A 27,183-nucleotide genomic window follows, 5' to 3' on the forward strand; every position below is an offset into this window, starting at 1 on the left:
ACAATAGTATGCTCACACCCTTAGATTTAGACAGGGGAGAGGGGCAGTGGTAGGCCCACGGAAAGTCTCTGTTGTGGAGTCTGGGGATCTGATCGCACCGGAAGTGGGTTTCCTGTATAAATGCCACCTGGGTGCGCGAACGTCTGAAATCAGACAGGAGTCTAGACCTCCTCTCCGGGAGGTTCAGCCCTCGGGTATTCAGAGAGGTCACCTGAAAGGGTCCCATAGCGTCAGCAGGAGGACGCGGGAGCCGGCTCAGGACCCCAGAAGAGATAGCAAGGTGGGGGAGAAGAGCAAAGAGAGGGGGTAGCAGTGCAGGACAGGGGGAGAAGGAGCGAAAGGGAAGGCAGAAGAGCAGTGTAAGGTCACGAGACACAAGATATGCAAAATGATTTACAGTACTAGTCAGGTAATCTAAATTTCAAATGAAGAACCCATTCCAAAGCGGACGGGTTAATCCTATGTGGGGGTGGGTACCAGCGAAGGTAGCAAAAAGAACAATAACAAGAAACCAATATGCAGCTAGGAGATATTCCCCTAGGTCTAGGATTCAGTGCACGATAACCCCATGTATGCATGCAATGGTATACCGCCTGAAGTTTAAGATAAAGACAGGGTGACCTTAGAACCAAAAACAGTGGGTGGCGGGCAATCCTGCCATACAGCCTCCCGAGGAGCGGATGGGTGCATATCCTGCAGCCCTATGTGAGGTAAATAAACAATGTACTTGCGTTTCGGCGGGGGGAGAAGGCATCCCCATGCGCTCCGTCTGACCCCCGTCTCCCTCAAGAAGGGAGGCGGGGAGGAATCCCAATCAGTGGGCCTCCCGGGGAAACCGGTCCACGCCGAAAGCACGAGTAGGGCATCCATTTCCATCTGAGTATAAACGGAATAATTCAGTAACAGTAAAACAGTATAATAATGCCAGTAATAACATGAACCACAACCGCCATACTCTAGAAGGACCATCCTTCCCCCCAACAGAGAGAAAAAAGGACCATGGTGTGCGAGATTGGGGGATCCCAGGGCTCCAACCCCTGTACACCTCGCCATCGGGATGTAGGCTTGATGGTAAGTTCAAACAAGAAACGGATCGGAAAATGAGTCAGTGGACCATCTGGGGCCAGGGCGTCCGCAACGATAACAAGGCCCAGGCGTCAACGGAACAGTAGATGGGAAAAGAGGAGATCAGGGCTCGCTCCAAGTCGGATCCGGGCGTGGAGAAGGCCTTCGGGCAGGGCGTCTGCCACTACGCACGGGCCCTAATGAGGACCGCAGCAGAGGACCTGTCGAGGGAGAAGGGCCGGAGGGGAAATCCAGCCAGCTCGGGATTGCTATGGCCTCCACCGCCAGAAAAGCGAACAAATCAGGGAGTTGATCCGGGGTATGGAGGGCGAAGGAGCCGCCACTCCGCTGAACCAAGAGATGGAAAGGGTGGCCCCAGCGGTATATAGCACCTACCGCTCGGATCAAATCTAGAAGCGGCTTCAGGACCCGTCTCATCCACAGCGTGTGGCGAGAAAGGTCTGGCATCACCTAGATTTGCGCTCCATCAAACTCGACCGTCCCTCTATTCCAGGCCGCCCGCAGCACTGATTCCTTGATGGTGAAGAAATGCACCCTGCAAAGGACGTCACTGGGGGTGCCAGCCGCCTGGGTACGGTAAGTTTGGATCCTGTGAACCCTGTCCAATTCGAGCGGGTCGGTAGGGGGCTTCTCCAATAGAAGGTTCAGGATCACGATCACGGTGGAGCGAAGGTCTGCGCCCGAGGACGCCTCCGGGATACCTTCCAGCCGTATGTTGTTTCGGCGGCTCCGGTTTTCCGCGTCATCTTGATGGAGGAACAGCGTGGTCAGCCGCTGTTGTGTCTCACCCCTGGCACTCTCCAGAACGGCGATACGTTGGGACAGCTGAGACGTGGTCTGCTCCACCGTGGTGACCTGCGCCTCCAGAGATGTGACCCGCTGTTTCACCTCGTGAACCTCCTGTCTCAAGGCCGCCACGATTTTCGAGGCCACGGGGCGTCAGGATGGGGGACGCTGGACCCTCCGCCCGGGAGGTCTCCGCCGTGGCAACTGAGGAAGTTGGTATCTTCCCTGCACGCCCTCCCGGAGTGTTGCAGGAGTAGGCCGCACGTGTCTGCGCCATATTGTCAGGCACGGGAGGATCCCCAGTCGACCGCGTTTTGTAAAAGAAGCGCTGGATATCGGAGCCCGGGGTCACCGCAGAGGAACCGGGTGCCCGTTTAGATTGCGACATGCAAGAAGGGTGAGAAAATAGAGTCCACATAGTCCATAAACCTAGCTAGGGGAACAGTGCTCCAGCAACGTGCGACTTCACTCGGCCATGTCTTAGCCACGCCCCGGATTTTAAATATAAGTTATCCTAAAATTTACATTGTAATATTTTGCTTCACATGTGTCCTGTAACCTTAATACTTGTATGACTAATTTGTTTTCTATACAATCATTCAAAAAAATTTCTTAAAACTTTCAGGCCTGTCATTTGCGCTTTTGCTTTTTAAGGGTGACCATGCTCATCTACTGCCTGGCAGTGGGGGCGTTGTCAATCCACTGTGTGGGTTCCCACTGTAGACACATGTTGTATCTCCAAGCCTGCTCACTGGAGTAAGGGAAAGGAGTTGGACTCTGGGACCAGTAGGTGATGTCACTGGAAGTAATGCACTTACTTGCTGCACACCTTCTCAGCCAGTGGAGCTAAAGGAACTTAGCAAGCATCACATGACCATTGAGAAACTCTTATAAAGATAAAGTGACACTAAACTCAAGATTTAAACCTTAAATATACATTCAAGTACCTTAAATATTAACAGAAATGTATCTTATTTGTGCATCACTCATCTGTAGATCCTCGAATCATCTCTGAATTGCGCTGACTCTGTCCTTCCCTCTGGAGGGTGGCTACTTTTGTTCCCCACGGTCCCTGTGTGTGTTGCAGAGTAGCCACCGCTCCAAGCTAGTTCCTGTGGTGGACTACAATCTCACATTTAGTTCACTAATTTGTATTGAGAATGTAGTCCATCACAACACAGGAATTCACTTTAAAATTTTGTTTATATGACCACAGAGCCTCTTGCTGTGTTGGGCAACCCTGTTTATATGTCATAGAGAGTGCCTTGCCGTATACATGGCCATTGTCCATATAAACTGTCCAATTTTGAATTCACATTGGAAAATGATGTTGAAACATAAATCTTAGCACTTCTGCCTTGTAGCAGTGCAATGAATCTCAACCAGGCCATTTTTGTTTATATGATCTCAAAGCCTCTTTATGTTGGGCAACCCTTTTGTATATCAGTTTGGGTGCTTTCTCATATAAATATTTTACACTTTCCAAATTAACTGTTTTGTATACAGTATGTACTGGATCTCAGCCAGGCCAGGACTTCTCCCACACTTCCAAGACATGCTGGTAGGTTACTTGGCTTCTGTCAAAATTGGCCCTAGTATGTGGGATAGGGAGATTGTAAGCTCCTTGGGACAGGGATTGATGTGTATCTAAAGTGCTGCGTAAATTGTCGGTGCTATATAAATACCTGAAATAAAGAAATAGGCAAATTGTTTACTTCCCTTTGCTCTGGATTCATGAAGAGGCCTAGGAGAAAAACATAAGAGTTACGACAGCTCAGGTTTTACATAACATTTCTCGACGTTCTTTGCTCACATCTTGTGTCTCTAAAAAGCAAAGGGATCATGTTTATAACAATATGAAAATACATTTTCAAATGCACAACGTCCTGAACAAATATGCAGAAAAGAACCTGGTAAGCTGTGTTTCATTTAAAATTAATTATCCTGAACTCCATCTCTGCAGTTTTTGCCATGATTATTTGTGTCTCATCAAAAGCGTGTAATGGTAAACCTCCAAAATCCAGATCATCTGGAGATTACTACACAGATAATGTTTTCTTTGTGAAATACAGTCTTGTTGGGGGAAAAAAAGAGATAAAACATGTACAACTATATCATCAAATCAAGGTATGATGATTATGTCCCATTAAAGTAAACAGTGCACTTCACAGAACATGGGGGGAAAGACTATACAGTTATCCAGATCTCTCCTGCAGAATTTATGGACATTATGCATCAAGGCAAGGCTGGGCAAATGAGGATCTCTTCATACTCTACAAAACTCTTTCAAGATATGATAAAACTATTCACCAGGATTGAATCATATTCATATTTCTATTTTATTTTTTTCGTGTAGCATACAATATTTTCTAACTAACCACATAGAAAAGTATTTAAACAGACATGTCATTATGATACCTTTTCTGCTGTAAGACATGTGCAATAATAATCTATTAGAATGCCAATGTTTATTTGGAAATTCGGCTCGACTGGGGCTACTCGCTGCTGTTCGATCTATTCTCATAGATGCCGAACAGCAGTGAGTAAATAGCCGAATGCCGCCGTGCGGCATTCGGCTCGGCTGTTCTGCTCGGTCCCTCTGTTGGACCGAGCAGAATAGCAAAATAGTTAAAAAAGTAGAAAAAAAACAATAGAAAACGATTGTGCAGAGCTAGCAGTGGCGGCTAGCTCCGCCCAACTGTTTTCTATTGGCGGGCGGTTCTGCTGTCGTCAAAATTTTTTTTGCCATAGGAATGCATTGCTAGATTCCTATTGGCTTATTCAATTCGCAATAGCCAATAGCAAACTAGCTATTGGACCCTCTGCTGCTGTCAATCGCTAGAGGGGACCTGATGGAGAACTGCAGGTCCCCTCTGCTGATTGACAGCAGCAGTGGGCGCGTGCAATAACTGTTTGCTATTGGCTATTACAAATTGAAATAGCCAATAGGAATCTAACAATGCATTCCTATGGTGACTATTTTTTTTATTATTCTGACGGCAGCCAATGGCTCCATGTCAGAATAAAAAAAAAAAAAAAAGCAGGGAAAGGTTTACTCTCTTGGGGACAAGTGTCCCTGGTTAGCTGATAACCAAGGACGCTGATCTCTCTGCAAGTGGCCGGAGCCAGCCGTAACATCACGGCTGGCTCGGCCTAGCTGTCAGAAGCAGGCTGTCGGCCGGCCGCTCGGCCAGCTTCGGCTTTCACCTCGGCTCAGTTGAGCCGAAGCATATGCCTTCCAAGGATTCAGGGGAATCTTTACTGCCAGTTACTACTACTCCCAATAATCAAAGGCATTTTTTCTCACTGATGATATAGCATGTTTTACCCCCTCTGAAACAGGGACATTTTTTCCTCTCACTGACCCAAGGGCATACATCACACCTACGGAACAAGGGGCATGCATCACTCCTACTGACTAAGGGGAATTCACTACTCCCACTGATGAATATGCATTTTTTATATTCACTGACCAAGGGGCATTAATTACTCCCACTGGTGAATAGGCATTCATTATTCTCTCTAACCAAGGGACATTAATTACTCCCACTGACCAAGGGATATCCATTACTCCCAATGACCAAGGAGCATTTACTACTACCCCTGACCAAGTTGGATTTATTACTCCACCTGACCAAGGTGCATTCATTACTCCTACTAACTGAAGGGACATTGATTACTCCCACTGACCAAGGGGCATTCATTACTCTTATTAACCAAGGGACATTAATTTCTCCCGCTGACCAAGGGGCATTCATTACTTCTACTGATCAAAGAAGCATATACTACTCCTCCTAACCAAGAGGCATTTACTACTCCTATTTATTACTGTCACTGAACAAGAGGCATTTACTAATCCTACTGACCAAGAGGTAGTCGTAACTCTTGCAGACAAAGAGGTATTTACTACTCCTACTGACCGAGGTGTATTTACTACTCCTACTGACCAAGGGGCATTCACTACTCCTACTGACCAAGGGGCATTCCTTACTCCCACTGACCAAGGGGCATTTATTACTCACCACTGACCAAGAGGCATTCATTACTCACTACCGACCAAGGGGCATTCCTTACTCCCACAGACCAAGGGGCATTCATTAGTCACCACTGACCAAGGGGCATTCATTACTCCTACTGACCTCTGCCCCAAGAATTTTGTACTCCCACTCGGCACCAACGTAGGGGCATTTTTACACCTGCTGATCTCAGATGCTAGAATATTTGTTCACTCCTACTGACCACAATCCAGCTCCCATACAGTGTGAGTACCTTTGTTAAGTCCAAAGACCTGTCATCTAACCTTTATGATTATGATCTTGTTAGCGTGACACTGAGGCTAGTCATAAACAAAACACAAGATGGCAGTTATATGACCAATCCACACTGAAGGATGCTCTACAGAGCAATCTATGCAAAAGCATGCACTTGCATGTTTATACATTGAGCAGTCTGCAGAAATGAGGATGGAGAGCGAGCACTAAACCGTAAACTGGGGTACTGATTGCTGGGCAGCACTAGACAGTTGGCCTTGGGGGGGGGGGCGGGACAGAATGTATCTTGACTATATCTTGACTATAACCTCTTCAATATTTTTCCTCTGTCTGTGCCCCCACAGGGGAGATTACTTCAGTCTTTCTGTCCTGTAGGGTTTTACAATTGGAAATAGAGATTGCAAAAAGCCAAGTGAAACAAAAAAAAAATCCTTTTTAAGTTGAGCAAGAAATACTGCATCATGTTTTTATTGCTGTCTGAACCTTATTGTTCACATGACCCTCATTCCATTAATTTCTTGTTCTGGTGTCACTGGTACTGATATCACTTTCAGTTAACTCCTTGTTAATGCCTAGAAGGGAAGAGGCTGCAGGTACCAGTCTAGCAGCCCGAAGTAGTGGTGTATTCTGGTTTGGGGCTGCCCTAGGCAAGACGAAACTCGAGCACCCCCATCCACACTAAATCTGCAGGATCTCAGGGGGGCTGTGCAGGATCTGTGGTGGGCTCTGCCATAGACCCCGCAGAGCCCACCACAAATCCTGCAAAGCCCCCCTGAGACCCTGCAGAGCCCACCACAGATCCTGCAAAGCCCCCTTGAGACCCTGCAGAGCCCACCACAGATCCTGCAAAGCCCCCCTGAGACCCTGCAGACTGCCCACCATAGATGCCAAAGAGCCCACCACAGATCCTGCACAGCCCACCCAAGACTCTCAGGTGGGCTATGCAGAATCCATGCTGGGCTCTGCAGGCAGCAGCAGTATGATCCTCTTACCTGTTGCTTGGTCCCCTGCCCCCTCCACCACTGGACTGGTGCTGCAGGACATGGAGGCTCTTTGGTGACCCGGCTTTCTACGGTGTGACGGCGCCCTGACCCCACACCTTTCTGATCCGACATTACCCCAGACTCGCCCACCCCCTCCTGCTGCTCCTCCTTGCCCCCTCCTGCTTCTCCTCCTCATCTGCCTTCCGCCTCCTCCTCGGCGTCTTCAGACTCCTCCGCTGCTGCCTCCCCTGCCCGGGTGCCTAACTGTTTTAGGGGCGGCATTTTTGCAAAAGCCTTGTTTGCATCGCAGCAGATCCCCCCTGGCCCGAAGGGTACCTGTAGCAGCAAGGATCAGGTAAACAGGGCCACCCACTGAGCGGATTTTTACGCCTATTCATAAAGAACTGCCCAAAATTCGCTCAGTTTGTAGTCAGCTTAAACTGTATTTCCACTATTGTAGTCAAATTTAAGAAAATCTCTCTATGTGGTTGTGTTCCAATTGGTCTTTGTGCAGATTCCAGGCTACTCTGAGCAGTTTAAAGTGAAAGTAGAGGAACAAACTGGGGGACAGATTGACCTTCTTCTCATTAACATACAATGCCTTTAAGGTCCCATGCACACAGGGCTTTAGGTTGCGACTAGGAATTCCTGTGGAAAGAACCTCCGGATTCTTGCGGCAGGAATCCCAGGTGTGCCTCTACAGATGCGCCCACTGTGCCCATTCAAGTTAATGGCAGGGTGACAGTGGCCCCATCTGACAGCGCCAGTCTGCATGCAGTTGTACATGGAACACAATCTGTCTGCATCCAGGGGCAATCACCTATCTTGTACCGCAGGTAATCTTTCCATGTACACTTACATGCAGACTGCTGCATGTAAGTACTGGTCGCTGTCACTCTGCCATTCACTTGAACGGACGCATCATCTGTACAAACACACCGGGGATTCTTGTAGTAAGAATCTGTAGGTTCCTGATGTAAGAATCCCCAGCCACAGCCTAAAGCCCCGTGTGCATGCAGCCTATGTCTTTAACCCTTTGTTAGGACAGACACAGTTTAAAACGAGTTTACAAGTGTTAATGAGATCTACCAGCACAGTACAGACGGGGTTAATTATAGTAAATATAACCCCCCCCCCCCACTCCTTTACATTACATAGTGGGGAAGCTAGCAAGTATTTTTAAGAAAGTAAAAACACTCAAAAATGTAAGCAATAATGTTTTTTTTTTGGTCAAACAAAATGTAGTGATTTTCAAAGAAGAAATACAAACAAACATCTTGAGGTGTACAGTTGGAAAGGAAAACAATACTCATACATTATGCATGATGAAGTGACAGAGTTGTCGGTACCCTTGAGGCTAGGTTCACACCTGCACTACACCGCACGACACCCGAGACGCGCGTCCCGGGTGTCGTGCTGCCCTGCACACTGCAGGCAGTGATTGCCGTGCGGCCCAATTGATTTCAATGGGGTGACATCTGCACGGCAATCGCAGAAAAAAAGGTACAAGTACCTTTTTTTTGGCGATACACGATGCGCGGCTGTTTTGCAGTGGTAGGAAGCACGGGCGGAATCGTGGCGGGGAAACCGCGTGATCTGCCCAGTGCGACTGGGGTGCCATTAACAAATAATGGCACCCACAGTGTGAACGGTTCACACCTTGGCGACTCCTGACCGCGCCGTGTGAACCTAGCCTTAAGATTACAAAATTATCACATTTTGAATGCACAGTAAACTCTCAGTTATCTGGTATTCACTAACCAGAGCTCTCATCTAACCAGAAAAAAAATTTCCCTGGGGTATGGCATTAGTTAGACCTATTTTTAATAGTAACTCTCAAGCAATCAGAAACTACATTTATCTGGAATCTACCAATCCCTTTGGATACCGGCTAACGGGGAGTATACTGCATATTGAAGCCAGGAGGATAGGGTTACCTAAAAAAACGGGGGAAAGGGGACAAACTAGCAAATGGAAGAAAATCGACAAGAAAACAAGACTAAGGAAAGTGAAAGTCAAGAAATGGAAGAGGACAGGATCACTGTAAGCAACAATGTTTAATGTTTTGAAGTTATGCTATGGGAATGAGAACATATAACAAATATAAAGTGTGTGTTATCCCACTTTGGCTGCAAACGTGTAAATACAATAGCTTCTTCCTATCCCCTAGGTATAAAGCAGCAGTTAACCCTTGCAGTGCCAGTGGCTTTAATCATACGCCTTATATGTATGTTAGATGAAAACCAGGTATTACAACCCTCCCCCCCAGCGCAGACATGGCAATATTAGTAAATATCAGGAGATTCTTCTGTATGTGAGGGGGAAGGAATGACCCAGGAGTGAAGTCATCCTTCATTCCTCAGCCGGGCTTTGGGACGAGCCAAACTTTCCAGCCAATAGGAAGGCAGCTCTCCGCCCTGTACCGGAGTGAGGGCACCGGAGAGAAGAAGACACGGGACGTGGAGTTCGTGTGCCCGGCAGCGACTGACTGCCCCCCCTCACTGCTGCCCACACCATGAAATAAACTGCCACCTCCACCCAGTCCGGCCACTCTCCTGTGCCCGCTCATATCTATTAGAAAGCCATAAACATGCTGGGCATGTACGTGCCAGACAGATTTTCTCTGAAGTCTTCCCACGTCCAAGACGGGATGGGGCTGTACACCAGCAGGAGAGTGAAAAAGGTTCGTGTGACGAGGGGACGGAGAGCCGGGCTCTCGGGTGTTAGTTCAGGCAGCCGGGAGGGGAGATGCCACGTCTACACTGCTCGGCTCCGTGTACAGGGAGAAGGGATGCATGACAAGCTACTAGGGGGAGCACATAGACACACACACACGGGCTGACCAATTACCTAACCTTTGCTGGTTAAAGGCAATCCAAAAAAATGTCCCACCCCCCGCACTGCAAGGGTTAAGTGCTGCTTCATGCCTAGGGACAGGAAAAAGCTGTTTTACTTACTTGACCCCTGTTCTTGTTGGCTAGACCGGTCTCCGCAGACTTATCTCCTCTTCATTCTGGCGATCTAAGGACCGCTGACGCCGTTACGTCTAATGAAGGTTCCATAGAACTGCATTGGACGTAAGAACGCCAAGTGGATGGGGAGAGAGGTGAGCACTGACCGCCAGCGGACAAGGGATCAGGTACGTAAAAGGACTTTACTCCGGTCCCCTAGGTATAATCCAGAACGCAAGAACGGTAAGGGGTGTTTTTTGGTATGGCCGGAGATGGGCTTTAGGCAGTGGCACGATCCGTACTGGGTGACACCATCAGGGGGAGTGACACCAAAATGACTGACAGTCATTTTGGTCTCACCCCCTCTTAAAAGTCGGGCAATTGGCCATGGCCCGAAAGCGCAACTGTGGCATGAGAGAGAGTTGGGGGAATCGGCGGCATACCTGATCCCGCCAGGTCAATATCTCCTCTGTTTTTTGATGTCCAATCCCCAAGATGGCTGCCGGCAGTGAAATACATCGCCGCGCATAGTTGATCATGTCACAGCACGGTCATGACATCCACCCCGGGGCCGTCGCTGGCTTTAGGGCTTGTTCACAGCAGCAGCCGCGCTCGACCGCACGGCTGCTGCTGTGTGTGGGGCTGCTCAGTGCTGATGAGCTCGATCAAGCTGCATAGCACTTTCTTCTCTTTTTTTGGTAGAACTTTATTGAAATGTCACAAGTGACATTTGATTCGGTTCTATGGGCTCACCGCAGTGCAATGTGGTTGTTCCCTGTCTCACTGCGCTGTGCTTAAAAAAATACTGCATGCCATACTTTTTTTGGAAGCGCACACCAACAGAATGCAGTGGTGTAAACTGTCACCATCTATGACAAGGCACATTGTCTTATCTTGCACTCGGGCTCAGCTGCCCATTTTTTCCAGTGCAGCCCAAACGCAAGACAAGGCAGTCACGCAGATGGTGTGAAGGAGCCCTGTAAACTGAATTTCAGGCAGATATAAAGGCCCAATTTAATTCAGATCTATATTCATTAACATTTCATACATTTTTTTTAAAGCTGACCCCAGGGATAAAAAAATATTGTCTAAATACCAGAGGCATGTCTATTACTTCTTGAATCTTGGGGTGCTCTGCGTATATATATATCTTCCAGATCTGTGCAGTAATCCAGTGTAAAACGTTGTCTCTGTGCAGGAGCTTCCTGTAATAAAGACCTGTCACTGCTGCTCTCTCTCCTTGTGTAGGGTGACTGGTCTTGTATCCACCCCCTGCTGTAGTTTTCTGCATCTAGGCTGTAGTGGGTGGGGCCGGATAGGTCCCTCCCACAGCTCTATACAGGCTATTTAAAGTGACACTGAACTCAGGAGTTAAATCTTAAATATGCATTCAGGTAACTTAACTATTAACAAAAATGTATCTTATTTGTGATTTGTGTATCACTCGTCTGTACATCCTCAAATCATCTCTGAATTGGTGCCGACACTGTCCTTCCTTCTAGAGGGTGGCTATTTAAGTACATGTAAAAGCTAAGTGAATGACATGTGTTTGCAAAATGTGCTGGGTATCATACTTCCCTCACTTTATTTCATCCTTTGCTGCATCTCAGTTCTGCTGATCTTTAGCAGCCAACTCCGGTCTACATGCTCTCTAGCAATGGATTCATGGCATTTCTTAGGGTGGGTTTCCTGTTGGTGACAACAGCGGTCCACTCCTACACATTGAGAATTGGCACGCCCACTTGTAGTCTCCACCCAAACTGTATGTGACAGTGGGACAATGCAGGACAGCAGTGACAGGGATAGATTGTTCAAATAGCGTTAGAGAATCACCTGCACACCATACAGCGCTTGAACCAAACGAAATGTCCGTTGGTGCTCGAAATGATGACAAGGATGGTACCGTGCTACAGTCCAAGTAAAGATAGAAGTTACCAGCACTCACTTGTAATGTGTGAAAAGTATAGCACTTTTACTGATACGTCACATGCGTCAAGAAGCCAACGTTTCGGGGGCCGCGCAGGGTCCCTTCATCAGGGCGACATGCGCGGCCCTGAAACGCTGGCTTCTTAAAGCATGTGACGTATCAATAAAAGTGCTTTCCTTTTTGCACATTACAAATACCGGTAAGTGCTGGTGACTCCTATCTTTACAGGGACAGAGTGTTGTCACTCTGTATCACAAAGTGCCTGAAATAAGAACTAAATGTCAGAATTATAAAGTATCTTTTTATGAAAGCTTTATGAAAATCTTTTAAGATTGAAAATTTATTTTTAAATGAGATTCTAGTGGAGCTGAAGCCAAACCTCTTTTTTTTGTTTTTGTTTTGGATAGAGTAAGGGAGGGTTATAACCCCAGGCACCTTTTTTTTTGCCCGTGTCCCATTGCTTAGATTTCTCTTTACTGCCTGTCCGATAGACACAACAGCAGTGAGGAGAAATCCCTCCAAAGCACCAGAAGTGCTGTCCCCATTGGAAGATTTCTCATCGTTTCCTGTTCTGATGAGAACCCAACATTTGGGATTTTCTTTCACTTTGAGTGATAATGGTCACCAGGAAAAATAGAGAGAGAGTGAATCTGCCTAACATGGACACAGACAACAATATCCCTCTCCATTCCATCCAAAACTAAAAAAAAATATTCTGGCTTCAGTTGCACTTTAACATTATATGAAATCTTAGTGATTGGGGTTACATCTACTTCATGGAAGTTCCCTTGGCAAGATTGTAAGCTCTTCTGTGCATTGTTATTGTAGACCACTATGGTATAGTGTTTTTTGTGAACGACTCATTCTCAATAAGGTGCTGCTTTAATAATAAGAATAAAATGGCAATGGGAGCACCATTTAGCAAGGTCAGTAATAAACTGATAGATTCCTCTATTAGATGTGACAGAAAGTCAAACATATGAACTGTTTGGGAGTCATGAGTGCCATCATTGATTTACATGATTAAGCAAATTCTGCCAACAGCAAGGACTTTCGTGGCAGATAGAAGCTTGTTTTTTTTTTTAATTGGCATTGCTGGCAGTGCAATATACAGTATTTAATTGGTTTTATCTCTAGCAATGCGTGGACCGGTTTGTATCACTAGAAAAATAATTTCACACTGTATAGCCTGCTTACAGTTGGTCATAGACTTTAGGCCTTGTTCACACCAAGCGCGTTCCAGGAGCAGGGCAGAGCAGTTACAGACCGGATAAAAACTGCGTCCAATGTATTCCAATGGTATTTTGGGTTCTAGTTCACACCGCAGGGTTCAGTTCCAGAGCATGTGAAAGAACTGCAGCAAGCCCTATTTCACCTGCTCTGGAACGCATCAAAAAACGCATGCAAACGCCATGGAACACACTAAAAGGCCATTCTAAACGAAAAAACATAAAACGGCCCGGAACGCATCAAAAACACGGCAAAAACCGTGGCAAAGACGCGGCACAACCCACTGCACTGCGAGTGCAGAAACTCATGCAGATCTGGTCTGCATTTGGTGGGAACAAGCTCTTAGGGGATGGTCAGTACTACAGATACATATACGATCTGACAATCTGATGAAGTATATGGGTCCAGGTTCATAAACATAAGTATTCTGGTCACCTAAGCATTCATGATTATGAGATTGCTTGGAAAGCAATGTCGTTTGGTGCCCATATCAACACCTTCCAGAAAGAGGCAATCACTGTAGGCCAGGGGTGCCCATTATGTAGATCGTGATCTTCCAGTAGCTCTCAAAGCTGATGCTGGTAGATCACGAAAGGTGTGAATGGTGGCCCCTTTATTCCATTTTGGTATATTTATTTAGCTGTGCACACATGATTACCTATTAGCCTGAGTCTGCTGAGCCAAGCTCCCTGACTCCTTTCTGATGGATACTGGTGATCAAAGTGCTATGTATTGCATCAAAGAATATTAGTTTACACAGCCTGTTGCAAGAGAGAGGAGAGACAGCCAGGAGAGAGAGCAATGATAGACAGCCAGAAGAGAGAGTGAGGGAGTTTTTTTCCGTTGGTAGATCTCATGTAGCTCGTCATTTGAAAAGTAGATCATAACACAAAAATTGTGGGCACCCCTGCTGTAGGCCTTGCATAGCATAGTGCTGTCAGTCTTACCATGTGAGCTTGCTTATTGAAAGCTATAGCACAGGCATGACTTTACTAGTGTGTAGTTAATTTGTTATTTTCTGGTCAAAAGTGGGAAGGGGTCTAAAGAAACTGGCCCTAATCCAGGAGTGGACCAATTAATATGGAATTCAGGAGCTGGTCTGTCCAATCCAGGAGCCAGCTGGGTTTTTTTTAGGAGCCAGCTCCATTGACAACTAGAGAAAACCTCAAAATTTGGATGCCAGCTGTACATTTTAAGGAGCATCGGCTACCTGGCTCCTGGGATTTGCCCAGCCACTGTTAACACAGTCAGGGGTGTATCTACCGTAAGGCAAACTAGGCATTTGCCTAGGGCGGCACTTTCCAGGGAGGCAGCAGAAAACACCGCCCCAAACCAATGAGGCAGACAGGGCCAGACTTGCCTTTGGGCATACTGGGCACTTGCCCAGTGGGCCGAGGCTGGGCGGCACAGAATCAGGCAGCAGTGGCTGCCTAATGGGGCAAATTAGGCGGCCGCAAGGCCCTAAGAGCGGCTGCCTACTTAGAGAGCTGCCTGGTGGAGGGGAGGACCCAGCGATTTGCGCCCCGGCTGGCTTTGTACACACGGGGGAGGAGAAGCAGCGGGTGGCTTGGGGCTGGCCATAGCATGTGATCTGATGGTGGGATGTCCCAGAAGCAGGCTGGGGACAGCAATGTATTCTTTATATTGAGGAGGGTGCCCGAGTTTAGTCTTGCCTAGGGCAGCACATAACCAAAATACACCACTGAACACAGTATCATGAATACTAACAGTAACATGGATACTAATTAAGTATCACACATCAATAAACAAAATAGTAAACCTTCACAACCTCCTTTTCTCCGTTTTGGTCAGCTATAAACTGTATTTTGCAGGATTTGCAAATGCTATTGTAGATGCTTACCTGCTTCTGTTCTGTGAATAATAAGATAAAGCATTCCAGTGTGCTTGCTAAAAGTCAGTGTTAAGTTGGCTAATCTGTCATCTGTAATCACACAGTCAGTCTCCTTGTTGTAATGAGATCTATGAATATTCAGTAGCCTTTAGATGTGCATCCCTCTTTGCTTGTGTGTTACCAAAGCCTTCAAAAATCATGACTTTGGTGAGTTGACTGACCAATATTTACCTATAAAAGTGCTATATACTAATCATTGTGTTGGGGTCAGATTTTCCGACCATGTTGGCCAGGTACTTTTTACGTTATCTGTTACAGTTTAACTAAGATAAATCTCTGATTTGGTACTACAATATAAAAGTCTGACCAGAATAATGAGTGGTGCTAATTTCTCCATACATTAACTAAATTACTTTTCTTTTAAAAGGGTGAAAAGTTTGGTCCGTTTGCTGGAGAAAAAAGAATCCCCAGTGAGTTGGATGAAACTATGGACAACAGACTGATGTGGGAGGTAATGTCAAATGTTGCTGTTTAGATTGTATTTGTTACAAGTGAAATGACTGTGGGACAGTGTTGTTTTTTTTATCTGTAAAGCATATAGGCCGACAATTTTGGCAGAATCGTGTGATAATTGGGTTTTCTATCAATCTTATTTCGAAGACTGGTTTGTTGAAGACTGGCATACCCCACAGACAACCCAGATGATACTTAGTCCTCCCAAAATTAAAATATTCAGATGTCAGTAGGTAGCTTTGGCTTGTACTGGCTTCTCATAGACATGGAAAGGTTTGTGACAGATATACAGTAGTTCCTGAACCAAGCCTGATTATCTTCTTCTTAACATTAAAATGCTTGTCACCAGCACAGCAGTTATTACGGTTGTTGCGTCTGTTAGGCCCCGTTCATACCAGGGCGGTTTGGTCGCGCTTAACCGCCGACATGAACAATCCCATACATTCCATATGGGGACTGCATGGCTCCATGCAATCCGAACCACCTGCCGCCCAAAGTGCTCCCTGAGCTATTTTTTGCGCTAATCAGCATGGTTTCCATATAGATTGCAATGGATCAGCGCATTTTTATTTGCGTTTTAAGCGCTGAGACGCCCTTTTTAAAAATCGCACGGGAGCCGTGCTGAAATGCTTCCACCCTGGTGTGAATGGGGCCTTAGGGACTGTTATGCTCTCTATTTGTCCTGATAACCACTGTCATTGGTAAGGAAAGTGAGGGACAATCAGAAATTTGGAGTTGTCAACAAAACAGCAATAATGGGGAAATCCTCCCATTGCATTTTTGTTTGTCCTTAAATGAATTCTCACCATTTTGCTTGCTGAAAGTAAAGCATACATATGAGTATGTACAGTATGAGAGTTTCCATTTTCTCAACCTATTTCTCACCCTAGTTGATAATGATGAAGGACACTGGATGGTATAAAACTGTGCAGCTGAGTATAGCAGAAACTACTGGAGAGGAGCTTTTGCAACACATATCACAGAGCTCCATCCAAATAGCAGAGAAGCATCAGCAAAGATTTTTATACAAAGACGTCTCCTTTGGGGCCCTTTAATTCCTGGTGGAGTGCTCAATTTCCGGTGAGAATATTTGGAATCCACTAAAAGGTCAGCAATACAGTCCTCTTGGGCTGAACTCTTCAGACGGCAACAACATGTTAGCAAAAAGCGTCATAATAACACAGTGTTGGCCAATAGGCCTCTCTCCACACTGATGCTCCACAGATGTTTCCCCTAAGGACTGGATGAAGGCGGAAAAAGAGTAGTCTGCAGTTCCTCTGGGTGAATTATGGCAAAGGTGTAGACTGTACTGTCCCTGGCTGATCTCCGCTTTCACTTGCACACTTCTGGGTGAGGTCAGGCAAAAGGCAGCACATGATACTCTGGGTCTTTCTTTCAAGCCGGCACCTCCTTCGTGATCTGTTGAACTCCCTCTGTGGGCTCCCAGCACATTTCACTCCCCACAGGATTACACTGCTTGTCTCCAGCCTGTACCCCTCATGACTCTCTCCCCACAGTACAGTCTGTCCTCTCTCCTGTCCTGTAACCAATCCGTTCTTCGAGCTCTCCCTTTGCTCTGAGTCTGGTGGGCGGATTGTACTCCTGTCAGCCAATCCGATTCTCTCCTCCCTGGTTGCTTAGGGTGAGTTTTAGCTCCGGCCACTGTTGTAGCCAGCCAAAGTCCTCCTTCCCTCACCTCTCCCTGCACTCTGTTAGTCATTGGTAGGAAGGGAGAATATCCTGCAGCTCAGATATGCAACGTAAATAGGCCAAAAGCTACACCTATATTTGAAACATGACATTTTTCATACATTTAAGCACTTGAAATGAATACTGAATACACATGCTTATATATGAAGTCTATATATAATGTGTCAAAGGTGTTTAGGTATATGGCTTTTGAATTACAGTTTAAAAGCAAAGCCTAGGACCTTTATGTCTCAGTGAAATGTAGTGAGAGTGGAAATAAAAAGGCTTTCATTTTTTTTTAAGGTAAATGGGATGACTTGATATCTTGACATTTGCAGATTTTAAGGGTGTTGTGCTGCGGTGCGTTAAAAAGGCCAGGAGTAAAATTCATGTGAAACGCATCTAAAACATGCAACTTGCATACATTGCACTGCAACTGGGGAACCCAAACTGAGTAGATATAAAGTTAAAACTAATGACATTATGATATGTTTATACAATGCTGTATAGTCTGTAAGAAGGACATTATCTATAGAAGAGATATGATTACACTGGATAATAAGATAAGGTATGGTCAGTTTTCACTAAATCTCGAAGAATATTGATTCTGGTAAAGTGTGCCAAAGGTAAATTAGATATTCTTCCGCTTTGGGAATCATTCTGTTTTGCTAGCGATGGGATAGTCTTAGGCTAATTTAATGGATGCCCTATTCAAACAGTATACATTTGTATTGTATCACTGTGTAAACATGTTTTAAATTGAGATGTACGTTGGACCTCTAATCATGTGCATGCAGTACACCATTATATGGACACAAACATGATTTTACCTGCATTGTAGGGTGGGAATACATGCCTGCAATCCAAATATATTACACATGCTGTACAACAATTTGCTGTAGACAAGGTATACTGAACATGGTATTGTTATAATCAGACTTATTCATCAAAGTAGTGCAAAGGACAGTGATGTTTTTCAAACTGCACAACCCTAGTTCAAGTCATTGCAGTCATATTGATTAGGTTTAATTCATGCTAGTAAATTCATTTTGTACCCTCTTTGCATTGGTTTTAATTGAATAATTTCCAAAATGTGTTAAAAATAACAAATGCAGACAGGTCAAAATCGTTTTTCTTACTTTGGGATAGATTTGAAAAGCTGAATCACTAACTGCTTGTAACTGTCCTGAACTCTAGCAGGGTGACTCTCTGATGGAGTTCTAGGCTTAACCTTGCCATAACTATAATTGTGCTCTATTCCATGCTAAATTGAGCTAATACTGGCTGTAGAAAAAAAATGTAGCTCTGTGTTTATTGAAAACAGAGATTTATGGGTCCACAAAACTTTTTAACAATGGAACACTCTGTCGTAACCAAATAATACCTATATGGTTTTACTAAGTCTATTGGCTTCAAAAAACAAAAGTTATGTGCTAGAAAATATGGTCAACTTACTATTGTGCTTTTGACTAAAGCATCTTTTGTTTGCTGTAGCTAGAGCAACGTTTCTCAACCTGTTTTCAGCCACGGCACCCTTTAAAAATCTCGAGGCACCTTGGTCTAAAATGTAAAAAAGGTAAATGAAAAAAAATGATGTGTGGTTCCTACAAAATCCATAGCAGACGTTGATACTAAATGAGGGCCCGGTTTGCATTTTTAGGGGGAAATTCATGCAAATATATATAGAAGCCCCCTTCACATTAGGAACCCCTCTTCCCATCAGAGTCCTTAGTCCCCCCTCCCCCCCATTCACCTACATTATAATCTTCACCACAGTGCAGCTGCGCCAGGATGGCAGAAAGCGGGTCGTGGAGTAGGTCCGGACAGAGGTGAACTTCTATCTTCTTCTGAATGCTCAGGGAGGTCCTGGTTACAGCCCGTTCTGGATTAGCTTCATGCATTTCCATGATGTTGGTGTCCGGCTCGACTGCACCATGGAAATACATGACATGTAAAAATTTGAAGGTACCTCTGACAAACCCAGAAGGCACTACAGGGTGCCACACAATCCTGGTTGAGTAAGGCTGAAGTACAGTTCAAAGTCTGCAAAACATCAGAAAGATTTGGCGCCTTTAAGCTCAACAAGTATTAGTAAGCGTCCCAAATCACACTGTACACATTACCTTACACTTAATAGAAAATCTGTCTTTGGATTTTTTTGCAGATCCTGAAATTTTTTTCTGTAGCAACAGACTTCCTCTTGTGGGTGGTGTTACCTCTTTAGAAAGGCCCAGTCGAATATTTCATCAATAAAACACTCTCTAAAAATATGTACAGTACTTCTAATGAACCTTTTCAATAATCCTCTACCTCCCTAGGTATGAGAATTGAACTGTATTGCAGTGGTGGTTCTTCAGTAATAACTTTAAAATATTACATTCTTGTGACCAGAAAGACGCGTGCATGGGAAGAACTTAGGGAAGATTCGCTGTATACGCTTTACAATTATTGCATGATGCTTAGGCTAGACATTGGATATCTTCCATTGTCCATTAGTCTCTCCTCTTATTTCACTTTTAATATTAAACATAATGCTTATGAAACCTTCATACCCCTAAGTTTATGTACATTACAACATTACTACTAATATTGTATGGTATGTTATTACTTCTTTTCTCCCACATTCCTAATTCATAAGTACTTGGAACTTAGACCTTTATTCATACAAATGTTTAAAGACATGGTCAGACATGGGGACACACTTAGTGAACACGAAACAATTAATTCTGAATATAATGTCATGATGCATTGATATGTAATACCCACACACTGCGCATTGTGTACCCAACTTGAGATTGAGGAAGAGGAGCAGCTTCGGGGGACCTGTTGTTTGGCAGGGAGGGAGCCTGTGGGAACGTGGAGAAAGGTAAGAGGAACAGCTTTGGGTACCAGTTGTCTGACAGGGAGGAAGCCTGTGGAAATGTGGAGAGCCCCACCAGACTAAACAGGTAGTGTGCATGACTAAGAGTGGGGGAACTGCCAGTATTTTTTTTTAATTACTCCTTGGAGTACTACTTTAAAGATAAAATAACAAGTTCTGTGACTCTGAATTGAAGTCACAGAAATAGATATGCAGTTAGTAGGCATTATAATAACATGAAAGATTGAGTTTTAAGAAGTGGTGTGACATCCAGACTGATATGACAGCGGTGACACTAAAGAAACATGTAGATAGTTAGGAGAAGAACCAGGAGAAAGCAGAGTCTTGGAGGCCAAGTGAGCAGATATTTTTGAGGAGCAGCAGGTGGCCAACTGTTTCAAAAGCAGCAGAAAGGCGTAATAGCAAGAACAGCCACACTGCAGTCGTGATGGATCCCGACAAAATTGTCCAGATCCACCCCTGATGGCTCTCTCTAGAACCAAAACCAGCTGTGCCCGCCCCCTACCCCATCTGTCCCTGCAGTTAGTGCTGGAGGGATGGAGAGGGGAGGGGCAAATCCCTGCAGGGAGCGGTGACTGACAGTCTCTGCAGGGTAAATATCGTGAACTGAGCAATTAGCGGTATGTCAGTTCTCGATCAATAGAGCCGACATGTGACAGCTACAGTGTCACATGTCGGCTTCAATTATGGGGATGAGTATATTTCACTGTTCCCAAAATTGTCCTTTAATAGTCATGTTATAGTCACCAAGAATGATAGTGGGTGATTCAGGGGAGAGAAAGTAGGGTAGCCAGACAGAGAAATCCTCAAGAAAGCAAGATACCGGTGCAGGAGACCAATAAATCACAGCAATCCTTAGGGAAACTGGAGAAAATAACTGAACACAGTGGGCTTCAAAAGAGGAGAGGGATTGAGTTAAAGTTAGAACTTGAAAAGTGCATTGTGGGGATAGAAGGATTCCCACTCCACCTCCTTCCTTTACGTTCACTGGATCTGATTGTGTTAGTCCAGTGGAGGCCACCATGGGAGAGAGCAGCAGGCGAGGCAGAGTCAGATTCCTGAAGCCAGGTTTCAGTAACAGCAAGCATGGTAAAGGAATTGGAGATAAGAATATCATGGACAGCGGTGAGCTTATTATAGACAGAGCAGTCATTCCAGAGGGCATGTGAGAAGTGTGGACTGGTTCTTGGAAGCAGAATATAAATTAGTGTGTGTATTGCGGCTGCTGCCACAAGAAAGGTGGTGCTGGTTTGAAGGGGTGAATATTGGATGACAGAGGGCCAGGATTGTGAGAAATATTCCCAGAAGTCAGAAGAAGCAGGAAGGTGAGGCAAGTGAGATGGGAAGAAGTTTTATGTAACCCTAGCATGTGGGTTCAGAACCCACATGCTAACCCTAGCATGTGGGTTCAGAATGAGCAGGAGTTGGTGAGTGCAGTAATAGGGAGAGGGCAGGATAGAGGGGGAAATATATAATCTGTGGGGTGGAGAGGAGGGGTAAAGGAAAGAAAGTTTAAAGAAGAACTATGGGGTAAGTGTTTTTCCCCATAGTTTTTCCCCATAGTTCTCCTAAGGGTCACGGGAGGACATAAACTAGCGTCCTCCCGTGACCCAAAGCTCAGTATACCGCGAGCTATAGCTCGCGTTATACTGAGCCTGCCGCAACCGGGACAGATCCCGACAATACTGTCAAGATCGACCCGGGTGCGTGATTGACAGCACGCTCTGCCTATCTAGAGGCAGAGCCAGCTGTATCCGCCCCCTCCCCCGTTCGTCCCTCCAGTCAACGCTGGAAGTTCAACGCTGGAAGAATTTATCTTGCAGTTGTGATAGCTTGATTTCACTCGAGAAAGCACACCATTAGTATTGTACAAGTTTAAACATATTAATCAGTTCATCAATAGAACAAATAATATTCACACCTGACACTTATGTTAAAATGGACATAGCAAAAATGCCAATGCCCCGTGGCAAATGTGCCTTCCCCCAAAAGCACATCTAATTTATAGGACTATGGGGTGGGGGAGTGTATGCCAATTATTCAATTAGGAAATTCTACAAGACACATGGGATGAAAAAGCAAACATTTCACACTAAGACAAGACCGACATAGGCCTTAAAGATAACATTGCTTTTTAAACAAACAAAACAGGAAAATAAGTATATATCAATAATATAGGCATCAAATTTACAGTTGTAGGTCAAATCTGTGTAGCATGAAAAGTGGGTTGCAGCTGATATTCATTCAGGATGGAGCAGTAAAGGAGAGGTTAAAACTGTGTACCTGTTTGGAAGAAGAGAAGGGATGAGAAGAAAATGAAGTCATGACATAGCAACTGCGAATGTCCAAGTAGTAGTAGCAAACATGTTAGATGGCTTGGATATGTAAAAAAGACAGGAACAAGATTGTAGATGTGTTTAGGGGAATCCAGGAGGCAGAAGAAAGAGAGCAGGGCCAAAATAAAGTTTTAAAGCAATAGATGGAGTAGAACGAGCTAAAATAATGCAGGATGCCAGAGTTCATCAACAGCTGTAGTAGACAAGAGAGTAAGGATATTTGTTGCATGGGAAACCATTCTTTACTATGTTTGCATATGAAATGTAATATAAATATTGAAACTGAAAAAAATACCCAATATAGGGTGGCATCATTTCACTAAAAAGAACTTATTGTAAATAGTTTTAAAGGGCCAGATCAGATTTATACATGGGCAAAATCATCAGAGTTTGTTTCCAATATAAGTAAATGGCAAACTATCCATTCCATGCTTTAAAAAAAAGTCCCCTTTCACTATCATTATATATAGGCAGTTACTTTCATACATGGTTTTCAGTTCCTATTTTTCTAGGAAACATTCTGTATTCAAATTATGTCTTTTTCAGGTCCGAGGAAATAAAGGAGAAGTGTTGTATGTTTTAGATGCCACAAATCCACGCCATTCCAATTGGCTACGCTTTGTCCATGAGGCACCATCCCAGGAGCAGAAGAACTTGGCAGCTATCCAGGTCACTTTTTCCTAAATACATTTATGTGATGGGCACTCTTTCACAACTTGTGGGATATGTTTGTGCAAATAGTTTATCATTTATTTCATAAAAGGCTGACTTAGTTATGTATATTTGTGTAATGTTATGTACCATTTGCCCTTATATGTATGGATTTTAGGCTCAACGCATTTATTATGGCATTGCTCTCACTGTGACGTTCGCGGCAATATGTAACATGTGCGGCGTAATGGGCGCAATCATCTTTTTTTGCATGTATGCGCCCCCGACGCATGTTTTCATGCGTGTATGTATGGATAGGGACTTTAAAAATGTTTGTTGTTTTTTTATTCTTTTTTATGTGTAACTTAAAATTGTTTTGGGGGGGGGGCTTTTATTTATTTTTCCTATTTTTTTTTCCACTAAACTTTATTGCTATCACATACGGGGGCTAATAAAACCCCCATATGTGATAGCAAAATATGTGACAGGTCCTCTTTATGGAGACATCAGGGGTCTCCAAGACCGATAATGTCACCTAGGACCCCCAAAAGAAGCTGATGAAGCACAGATCTGCTCCATCAGCTTCTTTCCAGTTCCTGAAGCTGGAGAGTGACACAAGAATGCGGAAGTGATGTAATATACAACACTTCCGCTTTCTTGCAGAAGAGAGGGGATCGGAGGGAGCTCGTGTAACGAGCTCCCTCTGATCCCCTGTGACACAGGCGCCATGCTGATCCCGGGCTCGCACCGGGCACAGCGGAGCCCGCGACCAGCGGGTACATCGGCAGGGGCGAAGACCGCAGAGGGGGGGCACCAATCGTTACCCCATACAAGCGATCCGCCGGCGGATCGCTTGTATGTTGACAGGCATCGCTGCCTGTTTTTAAATATCAGGCATTTCCCGCTCGCGCGCGCGCCCGCGAGGGGGCGTGTTTGAGCGGACGTCTAAAGACGCCCGCTCAGATCTAGAGAGCTCCCGGCCAGCCGTTTTTTTTTTACAACGGCCGGCCCGGAGGTAGTTAATGCAGTTAAATGTTTATCCAGTGAAATACATTTATTTTCAATAGTACTTCAATGTCTTTTAGCACTATTCTGTTTGAATCCCCTGCACATTTGCATGCAGACTGGGAGAAAAACAGTCAGCGGTTTAAGGCAATCAAGCAATTGCAGTGCTCAGTGCTGTGAATCTAACAACCTAAGCTTTTTAAATGGAGGACAGAAAACAGGTAAGGCCTTTGTGGTGAGTTGATGCTCCAGTACTATCCAATCACAGTCCTGACCACGCTGCATTGCTTTGCATGCAGTAAAAAAAGTAAAATGATATTGGAAGTTGGGGTTAGAAAACTGTCTAAATAAAGTAACACATTTTCGGCAGGTAAGGAAGTTCATGTATATGTATTTTTACTGTGTTTTTAACAGTTTTTAAAAAGGTATGCTTTAAGATACAAGATATAATATGGTGGGACTTTCAGTGATAATTGTTGACTTGTTCAATGTACATTATGTGTACCCTAGGGCAGGGCTAAAAATTTCCATTCGCCTGCTCGCATTTGGCGAGTAAAAATAAAGTGAGGGTGAGTGAAAATTTGGGTCTCCAAGTACCGGTCCGCAGGCCAACATGGTCGCAGACCGCGTACCTGACTTGCGGGAGCAGCTCCACGGTCTGCATCTGTGTCGGATGCAGACCGCAAAGCAGCTCCTGTCAGCTCTGGCTTTCTTCGGCCGGAGCTCTGACAGTTTTGAGCTCCGGCCGAAAAAGATAGAATGTATGTGAGGAGGATCGATTCCTGGCTATCTGGGGGTGATTAGTGAGATCTGCTGCAGACCTCACTAATCACCCCCAGATAACCAGGGATCGATCCTGCTCACAGCCTCCTCCCTGCAAAGACGTGAACAGGTGGGGGGCTGAGTGTATTATTATTTTATGTGTGTGGGGAGGTTAATAAGGGGGGGAGCATATTATTTTATGTGTGTGGGGAGGTTAATAAGGGGGGGAGCATATTATTTTATGTGTGTGGGGAGGTTAATAAGGGGGGGAGCATATTATTTTATGTGTGTGGGGAGGTTAATAAGGGGGGGAGCATATTATTTTATGTGTGTGGGGAGGTTAATAAGGGGGGGAGCATATTATTTTATGTGTGTGGGGAGGTTAATAAGGGGGGGAGCATATTATTTTATGTGTGTGGGGAGGTTAATAAGGGGGGGAGCATATTATTTTATGTGTGTGGGGGGGCTTATAACGGGGGGGAGTGTATTATTTTTTGTGTGTGGGGGGAATTTTATTACATTTGTGCGGGGGGGGGGGGGTAACGTTGAGAAGTGCATTATTGTGTTTTAAGCTGGCCATACACCTTACAACCATCACACGACTTTCGTTGTGCGATGGTTGTAAGGTCATTAAAATTTCATACGATCTGCCCATCTTGGACAGGCAGATCGTACCACTGAGGGGAGGGCTTCCGATGATTGCAGTGCTGAACGGGCCACGCCACCAACCCGCCAAAAATCGTACGATTTTCCGCAGGTTTTACAGCGTGCTTGGAAGACGAAAGTAGTACGACCGTATAGTAGAAGCGGTGGCACGCTGCCCATACACCTGCCGATTATCGTACGGTCGCGGGATCACCCGCGATAATCGTACGATAATCGGCAGGTGTATGGGCACCTTTAGTGTATGTGTATATTAGGCCCCATTCACACCTATAGTATATTTCAGGTATGATTAGAGATTCCTGTGTCAGGAACTTGCGTTTTCCTGCAGCTGGAATCCCTAATCTGCCGTTTACAAGCGGCAATTATCATAAGATTATTTAAGAGGGTGTGTTTAGGGGCAAAGTTAAGGCTGGGGCAGGGTAAGGGTTAGGTGGGGCAACTGGTGGCTAGTAACTCTTAAGGCCTGTCTAGTAGCTCAGGACTGGACATTTTGAGCCCTGCCCTAGGGGATAAGTGAAGACAGACAGGGTTATTCACAAAAGGATGAAGAGTTTGGAGAAGGCAGGAGAAATGAACAATCTAGGACAACATAGCTGAACTGGAAAGTGAGCTGAATTGGAGAATTTTTCCAAATCAGCTATGTTGTCCTAGATTGTTCACTTCTCCTGCCTTCTCCAAACTCTTCACCCTTTTGTGAATAACCCTATGAGTGTGGCGTAATAGCATAATGTATTGGGGCTACTATTTAATGTGCTCTTCTAGGACATCACTTTTATTTATAATTTTATAATCTTTGAAAAATCTGTTTAGAGCATATATAGCAAAGATATATTTTTTTTCTCCTGTAGATATTTCCATTGCTAAGGTTGTAATGTGAGGTTCCCTTTACATTTTATTTAGTAAGCTCTTCTAAAATGATATAACGAGACTATCACAGTACAGCAGATTGCAATGAAAAGAAACCTAAAGAGAGGACCTTCGATAAGCTACTTATTTGAATTTACATATTGCTGAACTGTTTGGTGAACACGTCAAATCTAGTACAGTCTTTATAACTACAAAGACAAGATTAACTTGTAACGGAACACAAGTTGTAAAATCGAGATAGAATTTATGTCAAGGGTACTCGGAGGACAGAATTAGCCTGTCTTCTTGATGTGTGTATTTTAAAGACTGCTAAATACCAGATTTCAAGGTTATCAAACCTATGAAGAAAATATTTTTTTGCAACTTTTGATGGTGCTAACGACATTTAAATTCTCAGTGAGGATAAACTAATTAAAATGCCATGTAAAAAACGTATGATAAAACATATGTTGATAGAGATCATTAAATCATTTCTAATGTCCAATCTCAGAGCTTTCTTCTAACTAGGGATATTTTTTTTTACTGTTTTTGTATGTTGCTGGTATTTTCAGTGGTCATTTGCTTGATGTTGAAAAACAGTTTTAATATCCATACCAAAGTTTTTCTCGATGTGGTGTATCTTGTGATTTTTGTTTTTTTGTGCTAGTGTCAGTAAAGTGTGTTTATCTGTGGAGCGGATTTTCAGTTTTCATGGTTTGTTTTTGAAGTAGGGTTAAAAACACTACAG

At 44.6% G+C, this 27,183-nt stretch overlaps 1 protein-coding gene across 1 annotated transcript in view; it reads left to right on the plus strand.

Annotated features, from left to right (window-relative positions):
* Positions 1-9,715: 9,715 nt before the first annotated feature.
* PRDM5 (PR/SET domain 5) overlaps positions 9,716-27,183 on the plus strand; it is a 139,838-nt gene continuing 122,370 nt past the window's right edge. Inside the window, exons 1-3 of the mRNA XM_018568857.1 lie at positions 9,716-9,809; positions 15,514-15,597; positions 23,052-23,174. Of these exons, the coding sequence (XP_018424359.1) occupies positions 9,717-9,809; positions 15,514-15,597; positions 23,052-23,174 (300 nt within the window). The 5' untranslated portion in view covers position 9,716. The remainder of the gene's footprint in view (positions 9,810-15,513; positions 15,598-23,051; positions 23,175-27,183) is intronic.

The sequence above is a fragment of the Nanorana parkeri genome, unplaced genomic scaffold (assembly GCF_000935625.1).
Source record: "Nanorana parkeri isolate BGI_ZX_2015 unplaced genomic scaffold, ASM93562v1 scaffold1254, whole genome shotgun sequence".
Taxonomy (NCBI): domain Eukaryota; kingdom Metazoa; phylum Chordata; class Amphibia; order Anura; family Dicroglossidae; genus Nanorana; species Nanorana parkeri.